The following is a 23612-nucleotide window of genomic DNA, read 5'->3' as shown; positions in this document are numbered from 1 at the left end:
AAGAATTAACATATTACTTCTGAACAACTGGATCTTATTAACCATTTAATAGTATAATTAACCACAAATTCATTTGGTATACAGGCAAACTCTCTTCAGGTTTTGATTTTACACAGAGAATTAGTTTCAAACAAAAGTGTTTGGAAATTTGACATTCCTTTCTCCCTCTGCAAAACTAACAGGAAATGGAATTAAGACATTTTAGGATTAGTATTTTATAATTTCCCAATATCTTGTTTAAGCTAATTATTTTAGAAAAATTCATAAACTGTTCCTATTTCCCAGTAGAGTTTATAAAATGTACAATGTTTACCTTACATAAAGTCAACACCAAGAGGGTTAAACTGATAGGCAGAATGATGGAATGGAATTTCTCTCCTTTGAATCTATTCATTCAATCCTTTTTTGAAGACAAATGTACCATGGTAAAAATTAAAATGCTGAATACAGTATGTATCTTTACATGGGTGTATATTTCCATTTTAAGCATATGAATTATGCTTGAAAAATGACTATTTTATAGCAATGTTACAAAAATCAAAGTTTATAAACCATTTCTGCCACTCCCAATAGCAACTAAAAACTATCATGCTTGGTCTGACAAGAAGGATGGGAAGCCAGAGTAACAATGATGAGACATGGAATTCCTCAATATGTGGCCTGCACTATTATGCTCTTCACCATCTCCCATACCAGATGTTCTAGCTCCAAGGATTCTGACTCCAGGACAGACTCTCATTCACTCATCTTTCTCATCAGTCTTCACTATTCACATTTTCTTTCCATTCATGTACATTTACCCTTACGGTACCCAAACAATGTATCTCTCTGGAAAAAGTCGCTCTCTAGAATAAGACCTTTTCTTGTCTTTTGTAAAGACCTTTTAAAGACTTGTTGTGGGTTAATGATTTAATGCCTACTGTATTCCTAAATTAGATGCACTTTAAATTACAAATAATATTTGAAATTATATATTTTCCTTCGGTTGTTAAACATATGTAGCAGGTCAATAACAAACAATTGGAATGTGTCATTTTCTGTTTTCTAGATATCAGTTTTAAAGACAAAGTACAGAAAAGAGAGAGAAGTTCTTCAGAACCAGGAAAACCTCAATTATGAAATGACTAAAAGAGATACATTTATATGGTTTAAGCAAATGATGACTAAGCTGGTGTTTACTGGGATAAAACCCCTAACATTTTGCAAGACATCAGAGATCACCTAACCATCCACTTATGCTTCAACCTGCCCTTCCAGTTTCAGTTGCAAAACAGCAAATGTCAAGATATTGTAACTATCATAACAAGAGGTGGATACTAATGAGGAAAGGAGAGATGTTTATCAGCCATGTTTGCATTTCAAAAACAGTAGTATCCCATTAATTATGTGCTTAACCATTTGTGTGCTTCTTTGTAAAACTGTAAATTTGCATCTATGTTGAATTATACCAACTAGAAGAGACTATTTTTTCAAGGAATCCTATGGCATATATGTCAAGTATATAATAATTTAATTTATATATCTTTATATCTGAATTCATCATGTTTGCTTAAATTGGGGTAAATTAAAATTGTAGCTTGCAAGTATTCAGCTATGGCAGTAAGTTATATAAGGGGTTTAGTTGTGAATCCAAATTGAATGGGCCTGTCTTAGCAAAAATAGAAATATTCCCGAAAAACTGGCTATGTCGAAATTTCCCTAGTGAATATTACAGAAGTATATCAATGTTTCTTATGAGAAAAAATATTTTCCTGTCTCAAGGCAAAAAAAAAAAAAATCTTACTTAAGAACACAGTACACCTTTAAAACAGCAATTATTTTAAGCAAATTAAAAACAACTGCATAGTCATTAATTATAATTATAATCCATGGTTCCATTTCTTTGCAAAGGTAAATGTTACTTTAACACTGTTTTTTTTTTAATAAAATGAATATGTTATCATAATTGTATAGTTAACTATCTTGGTTAAATTCTCAATGAGATCTATAAATTATTTATAATACGGAAAACTAAAATAGATACAATTTCTTTTTTTTTTTTTTTTTTTGCATTTTACACTTTATTTAACATTAATAAAAGGACACATACAGTTACAGGCAAATGACAATTCAGTACACTTATTTAGATAATAATTTAAAATTTACATCCTTCACTGCCATGGAATATTTTAGTCTATGTAGTCAAAGTCTTCTGGAATTCCAAAAGTTTTATCAATTTTATTTTCTTCAAACCCAAATTTTCTTTTGGCCCAAGATTTTATTGCAAATATGTTATCAGTCCATCTGTTAGCAGCTTCTTTGGCTACTTTATTTGCTTGGCGTATTTCCTCCACGACTTGTGGGTCACAGTCTTTGTATTTTTCTACGTCTGCCTTTAGCTCTTCCCTTTGGTCTCGAAGTGAAGAAAGTTCTTTTGCTAGCGTGGTTCGCTCTTCCGTTTCACATCGGCCAATTTTAGCTTTTTCAATGCTTTTCTGTAGGCTTGCATGCTTTTGGCTTCCCTCAGACAACTGAGATTCCAGAGCCTCCAACTTACGTTTCCTTGTATGAAGAGCTTTACTTGGAAAAGCCCAATAATAATTAGAAGTTCCGATCCTCTCACAGTCAACCATACCATCATCAACTAAGCTTTGAAGGACTTCCTTTACTGACATAGAAGTAATGCCTTTCTCTTTGGGAGCAATCTTCTCCAAGTCTTTTAATTGAAATACATCTTTTGTTTCAAAAAATATTTCCATCATGCGAGTTCTCTTTTCTTCTGCACTCAATCCTTTTCTCTTTGACATGGCGCCGGCCTAGATACAATTTCTTAAGCATTTCCCTGATTCAATAAGATTTTTGAATCTTGGTGAAGAATCTTAGGTCTTCACCCCTAACTAATCAGGTTTTAGTAAAGGATCTGAAAATTTTACAAATTTTCAAAAGCAAATGTTAGATTAGAAAAGGTTTAATGAGTTAAATCAATCCCCCTTCTCCCTATTATAGGAGTACTGGAACATTCTGAACTTTCAAAAGAGACAAAGCCTTACAGTTTGTAATTTTCAAGCATCAACATGTAAAAGGAAAGGTTATTTTGAAGAGGCTCAAGGTAATCCTTTTAGAACTCTCTGAAATGTCACAGGAGAAGCCCTTGTCACAGCTTCATTAAGGTAATGAAAGTTATCTTTCATTACATTTTGGTCAAGTTGGTTGGTTGGTTGATTTACTTATTTGTTTGTTTGTTTATCTATTTATTGAGACTCACTCTGTTGCCCAGGCTGGAGTGCACTGGTGCAATCTCAGCTCACTGTTGCAACCTCTACTTCCCCGGTTCAAGCGATTCTCCTGCCTCAGCCTCTTGAGTAGCTGGGATTACAGGGGCCCACCACCACAACCAGCTAATTTTTGTATTTTTAGTAGAGATGGGGTTTCACCATTTTGGCCAGGCTGGTCTCAAACTCCTGGCCTCAAGTAATCTGCTTGCCTTGGCCTCCCAAAGTGTTCAGATTACAGGCGTGAGCTCCCATGCCTGGCCAAGGTTATAATTTCAATATCTTACCTCCAAAAGTATATACCCATTTTCACTGCCCTGCCCCATCAACATGTATGTGCGTGCACACACACACGCGAGTGTGTGCACGCGCACAGAGCACGTAACACAAAAACAGTAAGTATGGTAGAAAAGCAAATTCTAAAAGCAAGAACTATATTTATTGATTTTATAAAAGTCTGGTGTGCATGGCACACATTTTTCTATGTAACAAACCTGCATATCCTGCACATGTATTCCAGAACTTAAAATTAAATTTTAAAAAAGGTCTGGTGTGCCAGTGTTAACACAATTCTAGTGAATAAATTAAGGTTGGTAAAATAAAAATTATTCTTAATGTAGTTTGTAGCACTGATGTACAGAAAAATACTTTATGAATACAAGACACATGTTAACACAGCAGTAGAAAAATGTGGGAAAAAAGTACACCAGAGATGAACAAAGATAATCAGATCAAAGTTTTTAAATACAAGAATGTACCATGTGCAAGATACATATAAGAGCACACACACACACCAAACACTTTACGTACATTTTCTCTCCAGACTTCTTGATGTATTACTTCTAAAACAAAACAAGAAAGAAACTGATCTTCAGAGTGTTAATGAAATCACAGAGTGGTGAGTGGCAAAGCAAAAAAAAAAAACAAAAAAATCTTGTCACACCCAAGATTGTGCAAACCTGTGCCCTTAGCTATCTAAGAATTTTTTTTTCCTGCTAACACTATGGTGACAAGGAATTTTTTTTTTTTTTTTTGAGATGGAGTTTCGCTCTTGTTACCCAGGCTGGAGTGCAATGGCGCGATCTCGGCTCACCGCAACTTCCGCCTCCTGGGTTCAGGCAATTCTCCTGTCTCAGCCTCCTGAGTAGCTGGGATTGCAGGCATGCACCACCATGCCCAGCTAATTTTTTGTATTTTTAGTAGAGACGGGGTTTCACCATGTTGGCCAGGATGGTCTCGATCTCTTGACCTCATGATCCACCCAACTCGGCCTCCCAAAGTGCTGGGATTACAGGCGTGAGCCACCGCGCCCGGCCCAGGAATTTTTTTAAATCGGCGGAGGGCTGTGAGATGGAATTGTCGTTACTCCTAGCCTTCAAGAAGAGCACTGGTTCAGAACAATAATTTAAAATATAGCCAGAACCTTTACATATGTGGAACTGATTTAATTTTTATTGGGAAACAATAAATATCATTCCACTATTCCATTGCCACATGTTCTATTCTTCATATCATGAAATATTATCATTCCACACCCAAGTCTCCTAAAGCAACTGAGGAGATTGTTTTAATTTCAAATAATCTATTCACTATGCAAATATATCATCAAGATTTCCTATAAATCCAATTGTCAAAGACCCAAATATCTCATATGTAGTACAAAATTATGGATCCCATAGGCAAATAACCTTTCTATTCCACAATGGGGAAATGGGAAGTAGAAAAGAGGAGGCAGGGTTGCCCAAAACTCTAAGGATGGTGACAATGTACTTCCAGACTTGTTCCCACTCCCACTAGCCTGTTGCATCCCACCCCAGTCTCATTTCAGGATTTCCCCTGCTTCACACTCTCACTCCTTTTTGGCATCTCCCACCTCTGCCACCAGCACCCATCAAAAGGCACTCTGGGCACTAATCCTAACTCCCTCAGGCTCATCTTAGAAGGAAAGCAACACCATTAAAATAATGCACAAAGTAGTAGAACTTTTTCATTTTAAGTTACACTTCTGGAGGTAATATATTTGATAAACAAAAGTTAAACAAGGGAATTCCACTGCTAGGGGAGGATTTATAGAGGTGCAGGTGCATTTCCAGAATGCCTTTAAATACGGTTTAAAGTTCTTAGTAAATCATAAAATGTCCTCCAGATCTGATTCCTGTTTACCAATTCAGTTCCATCTCTCCATTTTCTTTCTTCAAACTGTTAGCACCAGTAGTTTCAAAGGAGTAATTTGATTTCATTGAAATATACTGCTACTTCTCCCTGCCTGCCACACTTCTCTTCTCCCCTCACTCTACCCTGTCCACCTAACACACCCTAGGACCCAGCAGAACATCACCTTTTAGTTCCCCCAACTCTACCTAGCACCAGCCAGGAGCCCCTTTCTAAATGGTCCCATAGCACCTAGTGCTTCCCTCTATACTACTACTTATGACCTCACAATGTAACAGTAAACACTGTAACAGTAAACCTCCTAAGCCTGCCTCCTTTCAGGCAGGCTTATGATTTCCTTGTGACCCAAAGACGAGTCCAGGGCTTCTCACAGAAGAGTCCTCAACAAATATCTGCTGCAGGAAGGAATTCATAAATAAAGTTATGGCAAGGGCTACCCTAGGAGAAGGCAAGAAAGAGACTTTAAAGTATATTATGTCATATATTTTTACAGGAAAGGGAATCTGTATATAATAGAGAAACTTTGATATTCACGGAGTTCCATCCATTCAGAAACCTAAAGTGGCTGGTAGACTAGAGAACGCTGCAACAATGCACTTTTCTTTATTTTCCTCATTACCTTCACAAGCGAGTCTACTATCACATCACAATGTATCAACTTTGGTTAAAATCATTCACTAAAACAGTAGTCAGTGGGTAGTTATGCAATAAAGAGTGATTTAAATTATGTTTTGTTTCTGGCTAGCTGGGAGGTCTACATACCAAAACTGGGTTGGCAGCTCTTAGTTGTTGAGAAAGTCCTACAAATATTCTGGAAAAACCAGTGGGTGGAATTTGGGTCCTCAGTAATACAGCTTTTATTGTCAACAGGTGAAATGTAAGCTTGAGAAATCAAGTATCATGATATTAGGGTCACATATTTCACAGTGAACACCCTGTCAAAACATACTCTGAATAATCTCTCCTAAGCTCTTTCCTAATCCCACAGCCCTCTAGCAGAGCTAATGTCTTTAATATTTAACCTTATATTCCAGATTTTCAAATTTATTCATGTCAAACAACAAAACCACACAAAATAAAAATGGTACACTGTACTTGCTTTAAAAATTTATCTATATAAATCCTTTCCTTTTCTGCAAAGCCCAAGAAAATAGCCTCTATTTATAAAACTGATCAAGTACTATTTTCAAACAGTATTTTAGAAGAAGTACCATTTACCTAATGGCAATAGTGCTTAAGTTGTACATTAAATACTGATTTCTGACTAGTTGAAGGCCACTGGTTGGTAGGCATATATATGCATGTAATAACAGCTAATATAGGTAACAGCCTGCTTTTCCTTACAGAGGCAATGAACCTGTCTAAGACTAAGATTACACACTGAGTCTAAGACTCAGACCAAGAATCTTCTTCTCCTAAGATATTTAGTTTTATAGATTTATATAGCATCTAGGAAAAATCCAAAATCCATTGAGTTATAGAAGATATACTCCTTTGAGAAGTTTCTCATACTTCATTCACCTAGTTTTGAGATTACCTCCCTTACAAAACAAATACAAGAAGGGCAGTCTCTCAGGTCCTCATTGACAAAGTCCAAATGTTATTTTTTGTTTTGTTTTATCAATCAATAAAATGCCTTATTGGGCATTTCCAAATTGGCCACTCTCTTAGGTTTAGGGATACAAGGAAGGCAGACATGGTTCAGTCCCAATTCTGAGCAAGCCAGGGAGACACATACTAACCGTGATGACCATACAAAGCAACAGGGAGATAAGGAGGAGAAGCCGAGCACCTTCACAGGAGGGATGGCTATTTGCCTAAGGGAGCCAGGTGAGGTTTCACACGGGAGGTGGCTTTGAGTCTGGAGCCTCAAGGATGAGTAGGGAGAAGGGCATTCCTGAAACAAGGCAGAGCCAAAGAAGACCACGAAATTGTTGGAGATGTTCACTCTTAACCCAATATCCTACTCCAGGCAAATCCATTTATTTACTTTTCTCTAAACATCTCAAGTCCATTCCTATCTGTGCTTACCCCCATTTCTTTTGTCCCCCCAGGATTTAATATGCTTAAATCCTGGATGCCTTTTTAGGCCCAGCTCAAGCCAGACCTTGATCTCCCAAGAAGCCCTGGCAGCTTTCCTTCCCTCCTCCCCTCCCAAACTAACTCCTACAGTTCTCACGGTATTCCTCAATAGATCGTGGGCATTTTCGACTTCTGCTGGAACTTGTCTTTAAGCTTAGGTCTCTCTGTCCTTGAGGTAGGGCCATGTCCTGCTAGCCTCTCCCTCGTATGGTCAGTGTCTGGGACATTTGCTATGTTTTAATGAATGTCTGCTGCCAATGACGAGCCACTGATCAGCACTGAGTCATATTATTTCACAACTTTATCACACTTCCATGTACCTCTGGATCTTTGCATCACTTACAAAGTGTCACACTTGTCAAATTACTTTCCTGGAATATCAGGCCAAAATTCTGCCTAGTAGAATTAAAAGAGAGGGCTCAAGATTTCTTCAGTTGGTAAAAACACTAGTCTCCTTTTTCTACTCTGAATCACTGTTCAACTGCCTTATTTATAACCTCTGGATGGCAGGAAGCCTATCTTTTATATACTAAAGTGTCCACAGATTCTAGTGCTAAGTGCCAAGTGGCTAAATTATCAACTTTAATGAATGGAATGGATCTATAAAACCCTCTACAACCTTGCTCTATATACTTTCCTAGCTCAATCTTTCACATATTCTCTTTCTCTCTCTCTCACACACATGCAATACGAATGTGGCTTTTCACACTAGGCTCTGTGTTTTGATCAGAAATCTGAGAAACTTAGTTCCCTGGTAATAACACCAGTAAAATTAAACCAACAAAAGGTAATGCCCAGCACTTCAGTTTAAATATAGCAAGCCAAAAAAATTTGCTTTGTGAATTCAACATAAAATGTAATAATTGTCCATTTAGAAGGTGAACAATTAGTCTGCATTTGATCTCAGCAGTACACCTATACCACTGTTCCTAGTGAAGACAAGATCTGAACTGTTGAGGCATCCAAATGTTACTTTTACCATATTGCCTTCCCCACAAATAAATTCTATAGATGACTACTTCTGCACAAGGGCATGTTATCAGAGACATCCTGAGAGTCAGTGAGTGAAAGGCAAAGCTAATTCCAAGTGTGTATTCACATTTCAGGGCCCATATGCTGCTCTGAAAGGTGCGGAAAGGCTTTTCACATCATGAATTTGGACAATGATTCCAATTACTTCATATCTGCATATGTCAAATAATTTTTGTATGTTTTTCAGCAGAGATAGTTAGAAATTAGTCAGAGAGTGTTTCTGAAGCCTGTCACTTTACCAGTCTGAAACTCTTTCCTTCTACATTCAGCAGAAACAGACAGTCTTTGTTGGTAATGTCATTTGTTGCAGGTTAAAAATGTGTGTATTTTATACAGCTATGTTTTATCTATATGTATAATATATGGAGATGGATGGAGGGATTTATAGACAGACAGATCAGTATCAAACCCCAGAATCTTTTAAAATGAAAGAATGATAATTTTATGGTTGCTAATAAACAATACTTTTGTTGAGAATATCAAGGATTTTTTTTTTGTTAAGAGTGAAGGTCAGGTATCAAAGTACATTTATTTAGTTTCTTTCTGATTCCCTAAACCACATCACAGAGAATCTTGTAAATAAAGAAAGAAACCACCTAGAACCTTCGTCTTCTTAGCATCACTCTGACACAATCATCATCATTCTGGCATCTCCCCCAGATATGGATTTGTCCGTATCATGTAGACAGTAATGTGCAGATGACTACAAACAGAGGCCAGACTGCTAGTCCTGGGTCTGTTGCTAACTGTGTATGTGTACTTCATTTTCTTCAAATGTGAATTTTGGGGGATGAACAAGCAGACCCCTCACTTTGAGCTGTAAGCTGCTACATGCATCACCATAAAGTATCTGAGACAAGACTCTATGTAAACAGGTTGCACATGAAAATTATAAAAAATTTCCACTTATTCGTAGGGTGCACACTACTTCATGGCAATTTTAAAGTAAATGTGGCCACATCATTTATATCCACATGCTTAAAAAAGTTGGGCCAGGCATGGTGACTCACACCTGTAATCCCAGAACTTTGGGAGGCCAAAGCGGGCGGATCACGAGGTCAGGAGATCAGACCATCTTGGCCAACATGGCGAAACCCCATCTCTACAAAAAATATAAAACTTAGCTGGGCATGGTGGCGCACGTCTGTAGTGCCAGCTACTTGAGAGGGTGAGTCAGGAGAATTGCTTGAATCCAGGAGGCAGAGGTTGCAGTGAGCTCAGATCACATCACTGCACTCCAGCCTGGCAACAGAGCAAGACTCTGTCTCAAAACCAAACAAAAAAAGCATAAGGTGAATTTTTACCATAGGCATAACACACAATATTTACAGTCATGTTTTGTGAAATTATTTAAGTCAGTATTCCTTAATTTATATACCATATTCCTTTGGTTCCCAATTTTCTTATGCTCCTCTTGTATTTGAAATTTCAACATAAAATAAACATAGCGTGGTGCATAAAACAAGAGAATTTTCAACATGGAATGTGCCCCTCCAGACTGGTTGAGTGAAATTCTCCTCATCTTTACCATTCAGATTGGCAATCAATAACAGACTTTAATACTAACATTATGTTCAAACTAGCTACTGTTTACAATCTTTATATATATATATATATATATATATATATGTACACACACACACATACACACACACACACACACCCTGTTTCGTATTAGCAATCCAAACTACATAGACATGTCATTGAAAAGTTACTGTCTTATTGCAATCCAGATCCTCTGATAGGTACTAGAGATACAAAAGAAACTGCAGATGCCCACAAAGAGCTCAGGATCTATTGGCGGAAACAAGAATGATAAATGTGGACATTCAGTGTCAGAGATAGAGTATTACAGGAATGCCAAGGAAGCATCAGAAGAGGCTTCTTAGCCTCTTCTGATGATGGGTGATGGAGCACAATCTTCCTGGTGGAGAGGACAGCGTAACCAAAGGAAGGACGTGGAGGTGATGCGATGTGTGTCGGGAACTACAATGAATACTGCAGAGAGCTACTGGCAGGACCCAGGCCAGGGACCACCTACTTGGTCATAGTAGGGTGCCTGGCCTTTATCTTATTGGCCTGGAGATCCACAAAAGGATTTACGCCAAAAGTTTGAGGCGGATAGATATTAAATACTGTGTTTTTAAATACTGAGGACCTCCCTGGCTACTCTGATGGTATCAAATTTTAAGGGAACAAAACTGGAGGCAGTTAAAAGGCCCCTGTAAGTAAAAAATGAAAAGAGTTTGAATTAGGGCAGCAGAAGTATGTTGTTGTTTTTCTCTTAAGTCACATTTGATATGCAGGGAAGACAGAATCCGTGGGATTTTTAATCGCAGGATGTGGGGGATGAAGTGTGGGAGAGCTCCCAGACTTCTGGCTTGGGTGGTGATACCACCAAACAGGATACAGGAAGAAGAGTGGGATTAAGGGTGGATAGTAAGTTTGGCTATAGAGAGTGGAGCTGGACACTCCTACAGACATATCCCAGGAGGGAAAGGAGTGGCCAAGGATGGTACCCTGGATGATACCAAGTACTACCACAGGGTGGGTGGCACCGAGGGCAAGAGAGCTCAGAAGGGAACTAGACACATTTGGTGATGTACTGGTAGCCTTGAGGTCCAGAATGACAAGGAAGAAGACACAAGTGACAATCTCAAATGCAGCAGAAAAGTCCAGCCAGGTCAGGGCTGGGAAATGTCCACTAGATATAGAAAGCAGGATGCAATAAGGACCTTAGTTAAAGCTATTTCAGTAAAGTTATGAGAACAAAAGTCAGACCACAATGAGTTATGAAGTAGATGAGAGGCAAGAGGTAAGGAATGGAGATGTTTCATTAAGTAGCTGTTAAACGTAGAAATAGGGTTAAAGGTGGATTGGGCTGCTTTGTTTTTAAAATTAGTTGAAATCTCACTACCTATAGATAACCACCACTGACATTTTGGTGACAGTCTTTTCATACATTCTTTTGTGTATATGTGTACACGCACAAGGCAGACAGAAAATATCTGTTGTCAACAAGATTATTATGTACTAATGAGGCAAATTAAGTATTTACCTCAACCACCCTGTAAGTTATCAGAATTGTAAACGTGCACTTAAAAGGAAGTATAGTTTCTCTTCTAAATCAAAAGACAATGCTTCTATGTGACACACACTAATCTGTTTCTTAATACTGAGAAACAACTCAGCACAGACAGCCTAGGAAACAGACACACCCAATCCTATTGATTTTTTAGACTTCAGAAAGTAATTAACCACTTGAAATGTTTTCAGGGGTTTAAACACAATCTTATGAGTAGAGTCCTAGGAGCTATACCTCTGAAGGGAAACAACCTTTTAGCAAGGGGGTACTGACAATATACACCCAAAGAGTGACACCCAGTGGAGGCCGAGGTGGGTGGATCACGAGGTCAAGAGATCGAGACCATCCTGGTCAACATGGTGAAACCCCATCTCTACTAAAAATACAAAAAATTAGCTGGGCATGGTGGTGCATGCCTGTAATCCCAGCTACTCAGGAGGCTGAGGCAGGAGAATTGCCTGAACCCAGGAGGCGGAGGTCGCGGTGAGCCGAGATCGCACCATTGCACTCCAGCCTGGGTAACAAGAGAGAAACTCTGTCTCAAAAAAAAAAAAAAAAAAGAGTGACACCCAGTGAGTCATCAGAGAGGGACAAGTCCCACCCTGTGGAGCTTCCACACCTGCCTTCTGCTTCATAACCACTGAAAAGAGCAACATACAAAGCTCTCTAGTGTGGTGTTGCAATGTCAACAAAACTGGGAATACTGGCTAAACTGGCCTAGTCAGCTGAATGGCCATTGGCTTTGGCTTGGGTTTGCTTTACCAGGAAATGGGGCAAGAGGTCAGAATTGTAACACAGAGAAGGTGGCCCACAAACACTTCCGGAAAAGAGAACAGGATATGGGTGGGTTCTTGTAGAAAACTGGGGGTTGTGTCAACTTTTTAGTAGAGGCAGCTTCATTTTGATTACAGCTCTCTCCCGCCTCACCCACTCTCCTACTCTCACTGCTTAAGCCAATTCCCTTCCATAGAAGTTATCCTGGCAGCTATCAGAAGGAACATGTTTGATAATGCTTTTCTGTATTAATCACTCACCCTAGTCTGTAAACAATAGATTTACAAGCATGAATGCTGTATCTCTTTATATAGTAGATAAATATCTCAATTTTTATTTTTAAATGGAGAACGAAAAACTAGTCAAAGAGTCTAGCTGAAGGGGGCACATAAAATTGTTGTATTAACTTGGAAGATAATCCTATTTCTTGTTTATAATGTCAAAACTCAACTCTTTATGAATATATTTTAATAAAAGCAAATATCATCTACTTAGTTAAAACTAAGTCCCATTTGAGAGGAGGATTTCTTTCTACCACTAAGCTGATGAATGTCGGTATCCCGCCCCCACAAAATTCACATGTTGACCCCTAATGTCCAATGTGGCAGTATCTGGAGGTAGGGCCTTTGGGAGGTGATTAGGGCATGAGAATGGAGCTGTCCTTATAAGAGAGTCCTAGATCTACATTTTCTCCTCCTTCATATTTTCCCGAGAAGACTGACAAGAAATAGTGAAACAACTTATTTTCCACGTCCTCAGGGATACTTTTCTGAGCAAAGCCACCCGAAAATAAGGCATCTGGAAGAATATAATGGCAAAAGGGGGCAGCTGACACATGCTCCACTCCAGCCACCCACAAGCACTTTTGTAAGAGTATCTCTAAGGTTGGTCGCTAGGTGCCATCCTGGTTACTTAGATAAGAACCTGGTAATTCTCCATCACCTGTTTTACAGTAGACCAGATTTACTGCCAATGGTGTCAAAGTATGGAAAGTCTCAGAATAATTTTATGAATCAGTCTTCAAGGTCTCATAAAATAACAGATGAGAATTCCTGGCAAAATGAACACACTGGTATCCAACTAAGTAAACCATACCGATACAGTGTTCATTATTGATGGTCAACATTCTTACAGATTTCACTTTGCCAATACTCCCTGGGAGCTTTGAATGCTTAAAATCTCATGTGTGAGTTCAGCAGCCTTCATAAACTGAGACATGACTCAGTTGAGTTCTCAGATGTGAAATGTCTCAGCTTCTACCAAAGACCATGAACCTAGCATTCACATAACATATCTCCTATCAGATATTTCACGCGTGGTCTTTAAAGGCATGAGAAACATTCAAGTAGATGTTAGAAAAGTGACACTCTGTTGAAGGCAAAATGAGGTTACACAGCCATACATTCCTTTTCTGGGCAGCTAGCCAACTTTCTACATTGTGTTCAGTCATCACATCTCCTTCCACTTCTTGCCCTGGACAACAGAGTGCTTTCTTTAATTTGCAGGTTGGTTTTCTAGACATAAGGTTCTGTGTTCTTGGATGAACAACTGAACTTCCCGCCTTCTCTGCAAGTGTGCTAGACCTTATGCTAGACAAACAATATAGCTCCAACAAAAGCAATTAAAATTTGCCTTAGTTTTAAGCAGCTACCTCTGAAGAAATATGTAGAACATGATAATAAGGGAAGATAGAAAAGTAGAGGATGAAAGGTAAAATGAAAATACCTGAATGATTCTAAAAATAAAACTGTTCTGTAGAATATGTGCTTTGAGAAGAACTTTCCATGGGGAATAAAACATATAGTAATTTAACACCTGTTCGTGTATTCAACTGTTCAACCATTTAAGTATCTACTATGTACCTGGCACACCACAAAGGTACTGTGAAGAATAAGATAAATAAAATATTATATTCAAGAGCTTTCAGGCAAGTAGCAGATACATGTAAAAGTCAATTTATATACTGAAGTGCAGACATGGTTCCAATAGAGTGCCATGAGACACAGAGGAAAAGCCCCTTTCAACAGGCTTAGAGATCAGATACCATTTATTTTAAGCACAAAAGACATCTACTTTCTCCTAAAGAAGATACTAAATATGAAGGATGAGGAAACTCTAGTCCTACTAAAAGTAATGCTTTGCAACTGTTATAAATTATATATATGCATATACTATATATGTATATAAATATAGTTTATGAAACTTCTATAGTCTGAGACATATTTAATATTTTGAATATCTGGCAACCTAAGTATTATGACTAAACATTTTAGGAACTGAGTTTTAGAAACAATAAAGGCAGTTTTTGAGGTTATAAGGCTGGCAAACTGTAGAGGCAAGCTCTAGAATCTACTGATTGTACTCTACCATAGCTACCCTGGAGTCTGAACACCCAAAAGAGCAATTCCAAATACTGGTGGGGCTGTGAATCCCAAGCTACATGGGTTTCTTCGCAGGTTTGTTTGAGTTTGGATGACCTTCATGTCTTACTCATTCAGACTGATTAAACTGAGTTCAATGCCAGTCTAGCTCTACTGGCTGTCATGAGATTAGTGAGATAAGAATCACTTGAGAAACCCAGTCCATTCAAAAACTGCCAACTGGAGTGACCTTTTCCTTGACTTAGGTCTCATGTAGATACAGCATTGTCATTCTAGACATTCTGTTCGTCCTACATGCAGCCAAACTGGAAATCATTTGATTGAAGGCAATGGTTGGAAGTTAGAGGCAGTGATTTGGAACTGATTCCAATATTGAATAGATTATAAAAGACAAGAGGATCTGCCTGCCTCTTCAATCCAATCTACATCTACTTTATATGGAATATAATAGATTTGGTCAAGATTTAATACTGACTTCATAAGGCTATCCCAGAGCAAGAACTTGGTTGGGGTCTTCATAAAAGGGCTGAATATCACTTATTCTTCTTAAATCTCCACTGCTGTAATCACTGCTATGTAGCCACAAGTGGATTTCTAGGTATCTTAATTTCTAACAGAAGTCTGCGTGAACACTTAGCTGAATGTCAAAACAAAAACAAAACAAAACAAAATGAAATCTGGGCAATAATCTTAAGAACACTGTCTCATCATGCTTTATCACATTCAGGCAAATGGCTGAATTAAAAGTATGGTATGGATTAATAATTTCCAGAGGAAATCTATTGATAAAATCTTCCATATGAAGGTAAGAGAAACACTTTTAAATGTATAAACAAATTTATACATAACATTTAACATGTTTTTACATGCCAGCAAAGAATCACTTGTCTTACTGAATAAATGATGCATTGACATCTCAAGATGTAATTGTCTCCACTTAGATCAGACCAAGGACTTTACAGGGTAAACAAGAATGTGTCCTGGATGCTTCTCTATACTACTTTGTAAAAATTACATTTTCCACTTGGTTATTTCTTGTATATCTGAAACATTATTGACTTTTACATCTGGTCACTAAAATCTGATATTAGTTATAATCTTTTGTTCAATTGATTTACTTGGATTTTCCAGTGAGATAATCATATAAACTGCAAATATTTTCTCTTCCTTTCCAATGTTTAAGATCAAATTTCCTTTTTTGTCTTATTACATTAACTACAAAACACTAGTGGCTGGATGCGGTGGCCCATGCCTATAATCCCAACATTTTGGGAGGCTGACACTGGTGGATCACCTGAGGTCAGGACTTTAAAGCCAGTCTGACCAACATGGCAAAACCCCATCTCTACTAAAAATGCAAAAATTAGCCAGGCATGGTGGCACATGCCTGTAATCCCAGCTACTTGGGAGGCTGAGGCAGGAGAATCATTTGAACCCGGGAGGTGGAGGTTGCAGTGAGCTGAGATGGTGCCATTGCACTCCAGCCTGGGTGACAGAGTGAGACTCTGTCTCAAAAAAACAAACAAACAAAAAACCCAAAAAACAAAAACAAAAACAAAAAACACTAGCAACAGCATCAGGACACTTAAACAGTGTTTAGTATAAGCCAGTGTGCTAGTTATAACTCTTATAAGTGTGTTACAAATTCATTTAATCCTCATGACGAATACCTAAGAGATAAGTGTTATCCTAATTTCATAAATAATGAAACTGAGGCACAAAAAGGTTAGGCAACATATATAAGAACACATGGCCACTAAGGAGTTGAACCAGGACAATGAACCTCCTCTTCACACTGTCATTTTGGCAGAGTATTTATAAAGTATTTGGCTGGGAAAAAAACCCCAAAGTGTTAAGCCACAGAAGAGTAGAAATGAAAGTGGGAACTGGAACCTTTATCTTATTCCCGATTCTAATGGGATCTGTACTATGCTGTTGTTGTTTTTAAGCCATATGGGAGAAGGAGATGAACTTGATTCTTCACCAGGCATCACAAAGGTATTCCAAGGTGGTTCCTGCCACCTGGACATCTCAGAGCCTGTGTCATCCAAGATCTAGCATTCTTCTTGGGTGAATGAGGCACTGCCCAGCTGCTAAACGTGAAGGCAGTGGTATAAGGTGACTGGACATTAGCAGCACTTGCGGACCATCTCCCTCTAAATGGCAACATGCTCGATGGCTGCCACATGGGAACTCACCAGAATCAGGATAAAAAAGAGAAAATTATTTCTTAATGGTTCCTGTAAGAGGTCAAATGCATAATCTGATTTTCCTTCTACCACCCCAAAAATGCCAGGAATTCTGTAGTTCGCTTTAAAAATCTTCATTCTTTAAGTTTCTATAGTTGTCTGTTCTTTTACTCTAGACATGGGGTTTTCGCTCAAATAAAAGAATTGCTTAGCTGGGCATGGTGGCTTCACACTGGTAATCCCAGCACTTTAAGAGGCCAAGAAGGGGTGGATCACTTGAAGTCAGTAGTTCGAGACTGGTCAGGCCAACATGGTAAAATCCCATCTCTATTAAAAAATACAAAAATTCACCAGGCACGGTGGCAGGCACCTGTAATCCCAGCTACCTGGGAGGTTGAGGCACAAGAATCTCTTGACCTGGGAGGGGGAGACTGCAGTGAGCTGAGATCAAACCACTGCATTCCAGCCTGGACAACAGAGTCAGATTCTATCTCAAATAAATAAAATAAAATAAAGAACTGCTCTTTCCCAAGCACATTTACACCTTGGAAAAACATAGAAGACATTTGTGCATGATGCCCCAGTGGGAGGGAGGTGGAACAAAAAGCCCAGGTACTCGTGAGCTTTTCCTGCTATAGAAGAGCTCCGGTTAAGTATACTACCTACGTATACTGGCTGACAAGAGAGTTAAAGCTAAAGGAAAGATGGAAAGACAAATGCTTTCTCATATCTGAGAGTATGCCATCCTTCTCTTCCTAATACAGCCTGCATGTGAGAGACTCTGGACTCCTCAGCAGACTCAGGGAACAATGGAATGTACTATTTGCTATTTCCACTTTACTTAGGCAATTTGCTAGTCACAAAGGGCCATTCCCATCTGCTGCCAAAGGGTTATCTCTAAAACACAAATATTGTATCCTGGGAGTGAGCTCACTGCTTACAGGAGACTGACCAAATTCAAAAGGTTTCTAATTACTCTGCCACCTGGCCCCTGAGGCAGGCTGCATGTTGGGTGCTTAGCTCTCAAACTGGGCAGCTCTGTGTTTGAATCTCCACTTCATCAGCTATAGACTGTAGGACCTTGGCTAAGATCCCAAAGTCTGCTTTCCTCATCCAGAAAAGGACACTTTCTATGTTAAATAAGATAATAGCAGTATGTAAAACCCTGGCTCAGATACTGCATGAGGGGGGCTCCCAAAGTACTCATTATTGTGGGTCTTAACTGCCATACTGCCTCGTCACCAGTTGTTCCCTCTTCACCCACTGCCCAGCATCTAGTAGGTCTTCAGTTATTCAGCTAATATCTGAATAGATCCACAGACCTGCAGCAACAATATTTCAATGGAGTTTCTCCTTCCTAGACTTGGACTTTCTACTCAGTTACTCAAACTTAAAATAATGCTGCTGTTAAAATATTGGGAAGCGAAGAGAATTAGCAATAAAAGAGAAATGGAAAATACACTTAGGGGCTGAGGAAGCTGGGTAAAGGAGTCCCAAATCTTGACCTCACACAGATATATGTTAATTTTTTAATTTCAACACCATTTTAAGAATCCTATGTCATGTACATGTATACTGCAATCTGAAGCAAGGAGACCAGTTTTGCAATGTTGTTTTAATTCCTTAAAAATCTGTTTATTCTAGGCACTTACAAATACAGCCTTTTTTAAAATAAAGAAAGAAGAGCCAGATAAACAAAGCTTTGCCACTAAAGAGATTGCTCCATTGCTGCCCCCTGAATTTTTCTGCCATGACATGCATGGTTGCTATCAGTCTCACACAGTGTGTGTAGAAAGTAATGTTGATTAAAAATCTGTGGAACATTTTTCTTTTACGTGTGGGCAACGACTGGTTATGATTTAGAAATCAAGTCTGGGCCAGGCACGGTGGCTCATGCCTGTTAATACCAGCACTTAGGGAGGCGGAGGCAGATGTATCACCCAAGGTCAGGCATTCAAGACCAGCCTGGCCAACAGGGCAAAACCCTGTCTCTACTAAAAATACAAAAATTAGCCAGGTGTGGTAGCACATGCCTATAATCCCAGCTACTTGGGAGGCTGAAGTGGGAGAATTGCTTGAACCAGAGAGGCAGAGGCTGCAATGAACCAAGATTGTTCTACTGCATTCCAGCTCGGGGGACAGAGCGAGACTCCATCTCAAAAAGAAAAAGAAAAAGAAAAAAGAAGAGAAGAGAAGAGAAATCAAGTCAGGTAGCCTCTGTCTGTCTAAAAAGTAAGAGTTTTTGCTAACGGAGCAGAAAATAAAACTGATTACCAATAATAAAGGTACTAACAATTACAAAACATCTGGGTTTTCCAACTTGGCACTATTGACATTTTGAGCTGGGTGGTTCTTTGTCATGGTGGCTGTCCTGTGCAGTGTAGGATGTTCAGCAACATCCTTGGCTTCTACCCACCAGAATTTACTATCTTCCCACCCTTCTACTGTGACCACCAAAGTGTTTCTAGATGACCCCGGGGGTGGGGAAGTAGTTGCAAACTTTCAACTTTGTTGAGAACCACTGGTTCTCAACAATAATTGTTTTTCTTAAATAAGGAGGTAAGAGAGTTAAAAATTGTGATGAATTCCTTAATAGATATTTTGATCCTAACAAGTCAACTTACCACACACATATTCTCCCACACAGATGAATTTGTCATAGTATTGAAAATAGATAGCCAGAATATTTCATTCATCAGACTTGTCTAGATTTTTATATGAAGAACAAAGAATTCCTCCTACTAGATATAGAAAATAATTGCCAAATATACATAAAATTATCAAATCTTTATGGTATCAATCTTTTAGAGCCTGAGATCTTTTGCTTTTAGAGCCTGAGATCTTTTGTGCACATTTTTTCTCCATCACACAACATTTTACTCCAAATACACTTTCTGTGGAACTCCTATCTCTATCTAACATACCTGGCAAGCCCACAAACTAAAAGGACATTCTCGCCAGTCTAGAGGTCTAACATCTGAGAAGACGGGAAATTTCTCTGCTAGAAATCCCTGACGGTCCCAAAAGATAACAGTTTTTTCTTTTCTTTTTTTTTAAAGAAATCTAAATCTGTACATTTTTATTCTATTTCTTATTAGGAAGAAACTGAAAAATTCTTCCTTTAATAACAGAGTAAGAAAAAGTGTGCAAAAGCAAGTGCCTGTGCTTAGGAAGTTAATTTTAAAAAAAAAAGTTTCCTTAAAAGCTAGGGGAAAAGATTTTTTTAAAATTCTCAGAATTATCTTTCACTTGCTTTTCCTTGTTCCTCTTACCTAAGTATCAGTTTTTTCCTCATGACCATCTCCCTCCCATCCTAGATCAGGTGTTCATTATCTTTTATCAGGTCTATTTTAACAACTTCTTAATTAGTTCTCCTACAAGCAATTTCTCACCATCTTCTCATCCTCCACTGTTACTCCGAATACACTTTTCTGTGGAACTCCTATCTCTAGCATACCTGGCAATCCCACGAACTAAAAGAATAGTCTAGAGGTCCAGTATCTGAGAAAATAGGAAACTTCTCTGCTAGAAAACCCTGAGGGTCCCAAAAGATAACAAAGAGTTAACAGGTCTATTTAACTCCTGACCAATTTAACTCACCTGCAGGGGAGGGAGGATGCTAGCCTTCACTTAACCTTTCTAAAATGCAGATTCTGGGAGGAACTCCTCAGGGCATGGAGATTACAGTTCCCATTATTGAGTCTGGAATTTCCTCCAAACTAGGTTTTTCTAACTTTATCTCCTAAATACGCCTTCCCCTCTATCACACAGCCATTGGTTACCTTCAGGAATGGTGCCTGGTACTCTAATGCCCTTAACCTCATTCACTTGAAGGCCTCTCACTACCAGACAGCGGTCTTGACTCCTTACTTAGCAGTTCCATGGCATTTTGCTTGCACCTCTGTTAGAGCACTCACAATCACCATTCCCTATCAATGTCTCAGATCTGTACCCGCCTGATTCGAGGGAATTAAGAGACCTGACTTGTTCTCCAGGTAGTTCTCAGGCATCTTTGATGTTTCTCCTTTAAAGAAGAATCGATTTCAGTTGGGTTAAAATTATCTATTGAGTCTTTAAACTATTCAAGGCTGTATTAGATGCTGTATGAGATAGGACTGTCCCCAAGGAGACTTTAGTGGTGGGAAGAAAGACAGCCTTTAGTGGTGGGTACAAATTGTTACAGGGATTTTGAAGAGGAAGGATCTATATGGTGAGAAAGATTAGGAAAAGCTTCTTGAAGAAGGTGGTAATTGAGGCCGGATTTCACTATTTTTCTTCTTGAGGAAGGTGGTGGTAGCTGGGGCAGGATATCTCTATTGGGTGGTGGCTATGATATGTGAGCCCTCCAAGCAAAAGAAGCAGGAGGGAACAAGGTAGAGCAGAGCCTACCTGAGTAACAACAAACAGCCTGGTGTGGTGAGTGGCTGCCAGGATATCTGCTGGAGAATGATGCTTGTAGTAAAAGGAACACCAGACCTCAGAAGGGCCCAGCGTTAGACCAGAGTTTATACTCACATGGGAAACATCTCTGAAAACTCCTGGCTAGCTGGTAAAATAACAGAGCCGTACTTGAAAAAAATAGTAATAATAATCTGACAGTAACACAGATGACTGATTGGAGGAGGAAAGGGAGGCACCTTGGTCTGTAGAGCAGGGGAGACACAGTCAGGGTAGGCCGGAAAGGAGGAGCAGCTGTGATAGGAACTGTAGAAAGATAATCAACAAGACTTGCCATGAGATTACGTTGTGGATCAGGAGGAAAGGACCCTAGGTGGACAGAGAACGGGGGTTCCCACACAAGGTGACTGGTTTCATTAAAGGAAAAGAGTTGAGACTATAAAATGCTATGATGGGCTATAAGGAAAAATACAATTGCCACTGAGAAACATATGGAATGTAGAAGGCATGAATGGAGAAACTGAATCTCTCACATGTCTATGTGTCCACTGCATTCGGTTTACCTACAATGATTTTTAACATCTAGAAAAATAAAAGCTGTGTTTATTTTGCTTGTCTCACACTCACGTATTGGCTTGACTCACTATTAGGGACAAACCCTATGGTGTTCTATAAACCAGTTCTAACATGTTGGAGGCACTGTGCAATGTATACCTCACCAAAAATCAACATAGACATGTCTGAATCATCCACTCTCTTGCCCCAAATGTCAGAGAAGTTCACAAGGTACACACAGTTTGTTGTTTTCCTGTTACAGTACAATCAACAACTACAGAAATGGGTCAGGGTTAACAGAAAGTCAGCACACGACTTCTCTGGAAAGTGAGTCACAAATGCAAGTGATTCCAAGCCTAAGAAATGGAGCAGAGTGACTTCAATTCAGGAAGTTTTGCTAGCATGGCAATCAGTTTTGAAACCCATGAAGTCTGTCTTCCACAAATAGAAAAAGCTCAAAGCAATTCCTAAAAAAGAACCTTTTAAAAGGTCACAATACTTCTTAGAGGTACAAATCCAATATGGAAATCAAATTATGAAGTGAGACAAGCACTTTCCCACCCATGCTATAAACACTCTATTAACAGTGTGGTCACAGGCAGCTTGTTCAAACTTTCCACCTGATGTTAATCACATTATCTCATAGGTTAAATTATACTTGAACTGGAGTTGGCCCTTTCAAGTAACCAACTTTCCACTGAGTGCCTACATGTAAGTATAAAGAAATGGAAAACAGTAGCCTAGGAGTTTTGAACCCCAGATGCCATCCCTGTTTTGTGTTAGAATGTTTGTGTTTTCTAAATACTATACTTTCTGTTTATAGAGTCAGTAAATAATTTGAAGGATTCTGAGTAAACAGGCTAAAATGTGAAAATAGCAAAGGACTCAAATTTTTATTACTTTACTAGCATTTAAACAGCAATCTAGAAAAGCCACATAGTGTGACACAAATAATTCTGCATTGTATTTACTCATATTCTACCTTTCCATATCTCTCATAAAGCTCTTATTTTAAGAAAATAATGAAAAGAAAAGTTCTTTTCTTTCCAAGTTTTACATACAACTATCCAAACTTTCCCCCCTTTAATACTTAAATCACTACCAACAACTGGGTGAGCCGCTGGAAACCAGCCACAGCTGGAGCAATCAGGTTCCCATAGGAAGCCATGAGCTGGATGCTTCTACCACATGGTGAAAACAAAATCATTTCTTCCTGAGTTCACCTTTCACTGTGTTGTTGCCACAAAGATTTAACACTGGAACAAAACAACCCAGTGAAAGATGAACTTTCACCCTTAGCAAAATTAATTAAGACTATAGGATTCAAAGATAGAGGCAGAGTGGTTTTGATAAAAGTACCATGTAAGAGTTCAACTGTATAATTTACTTTGCCATTGGCGGTTGTGCCAAGTCATTTTTTTTCCTTTTTATTACAATAATTTCCAAACATATGGAAAATTTGGGTAATCAACACCCATATACCCTTTACCTAGATTTAACAACTTAAATAGTTTGCCAGAGTCAATTTTTATGTCTGTTTTTGTTCAAGCGTTTAATAATCCCATTTCACTCTTATTCAGTATGTTTCTCTAAAAAGTGAGGATATTTTCCATGATACTATAATACATTGATAACAAATAACAAAATCACAATAATTCCCTAATCGTCTCATCATGAATACCAAACATATTCA

General features: G+C 38.6%; 2 protein-coding genes across 6 annotated transcripts in view; both read right to left on the bottom strand.

Moving 5' to 3' along the window:
- GAREM1 (GRB2 associated regulator of MAPK1 subtype 1) overlaps positions 1-23612 on the bottom strand; it is a 209339-nt gene that overhangs the window by 103552 nt on the left and 82175 nt on the right. The gene's annotated exons all lie outside the window — the stretch shown is intronic.
- Positions 2046-2795, bottom strand: LOC135276035 (meiotic nuclear division protein 1 homolog). Its single transcript, XM_064378983.1, has one exon. It carries the CDS (start codon positions 2784-2786, stop codon positions 2169-2171), a length of 618 nt encoding a protein of 205 aa, XP_064235053.1. The 5' UTR covers positions 2787-2795; the 3' UTR covers positions 2046-2168.

This window comes from Aotus nancymaae, unplaced genomic scaffold (genome assembly GCF_030222135.1).
Source record: "Aotus nancymaae isolate 86718 unplaced genomic scaffold, 86718_ANA_hifiasm-v0.15.2.pri h1tg000020l, whole genome shotgun sequence".
Classification (NCBI taxonomy): Eukaryota; Metazoa; Chordata; class Mammalia; order Primates; family Aotidae; genus Aotus; species Aotus nancymaae.
Note: the sequence above shows the minus strand (reverse complement) of the source record. Positions and strands in the feature narration are given on the sequence as shown.

What these genes read in the sequence shown, in the direction of transcription:
- LOC135276035 (XM_064378983.1), bottom strand. Translation starts at nt 2,786, where the DNA reads ATGTCAAAGAGAAAAGGATTGAGTGCAGAAGAAAAGAGAACTCGCATG.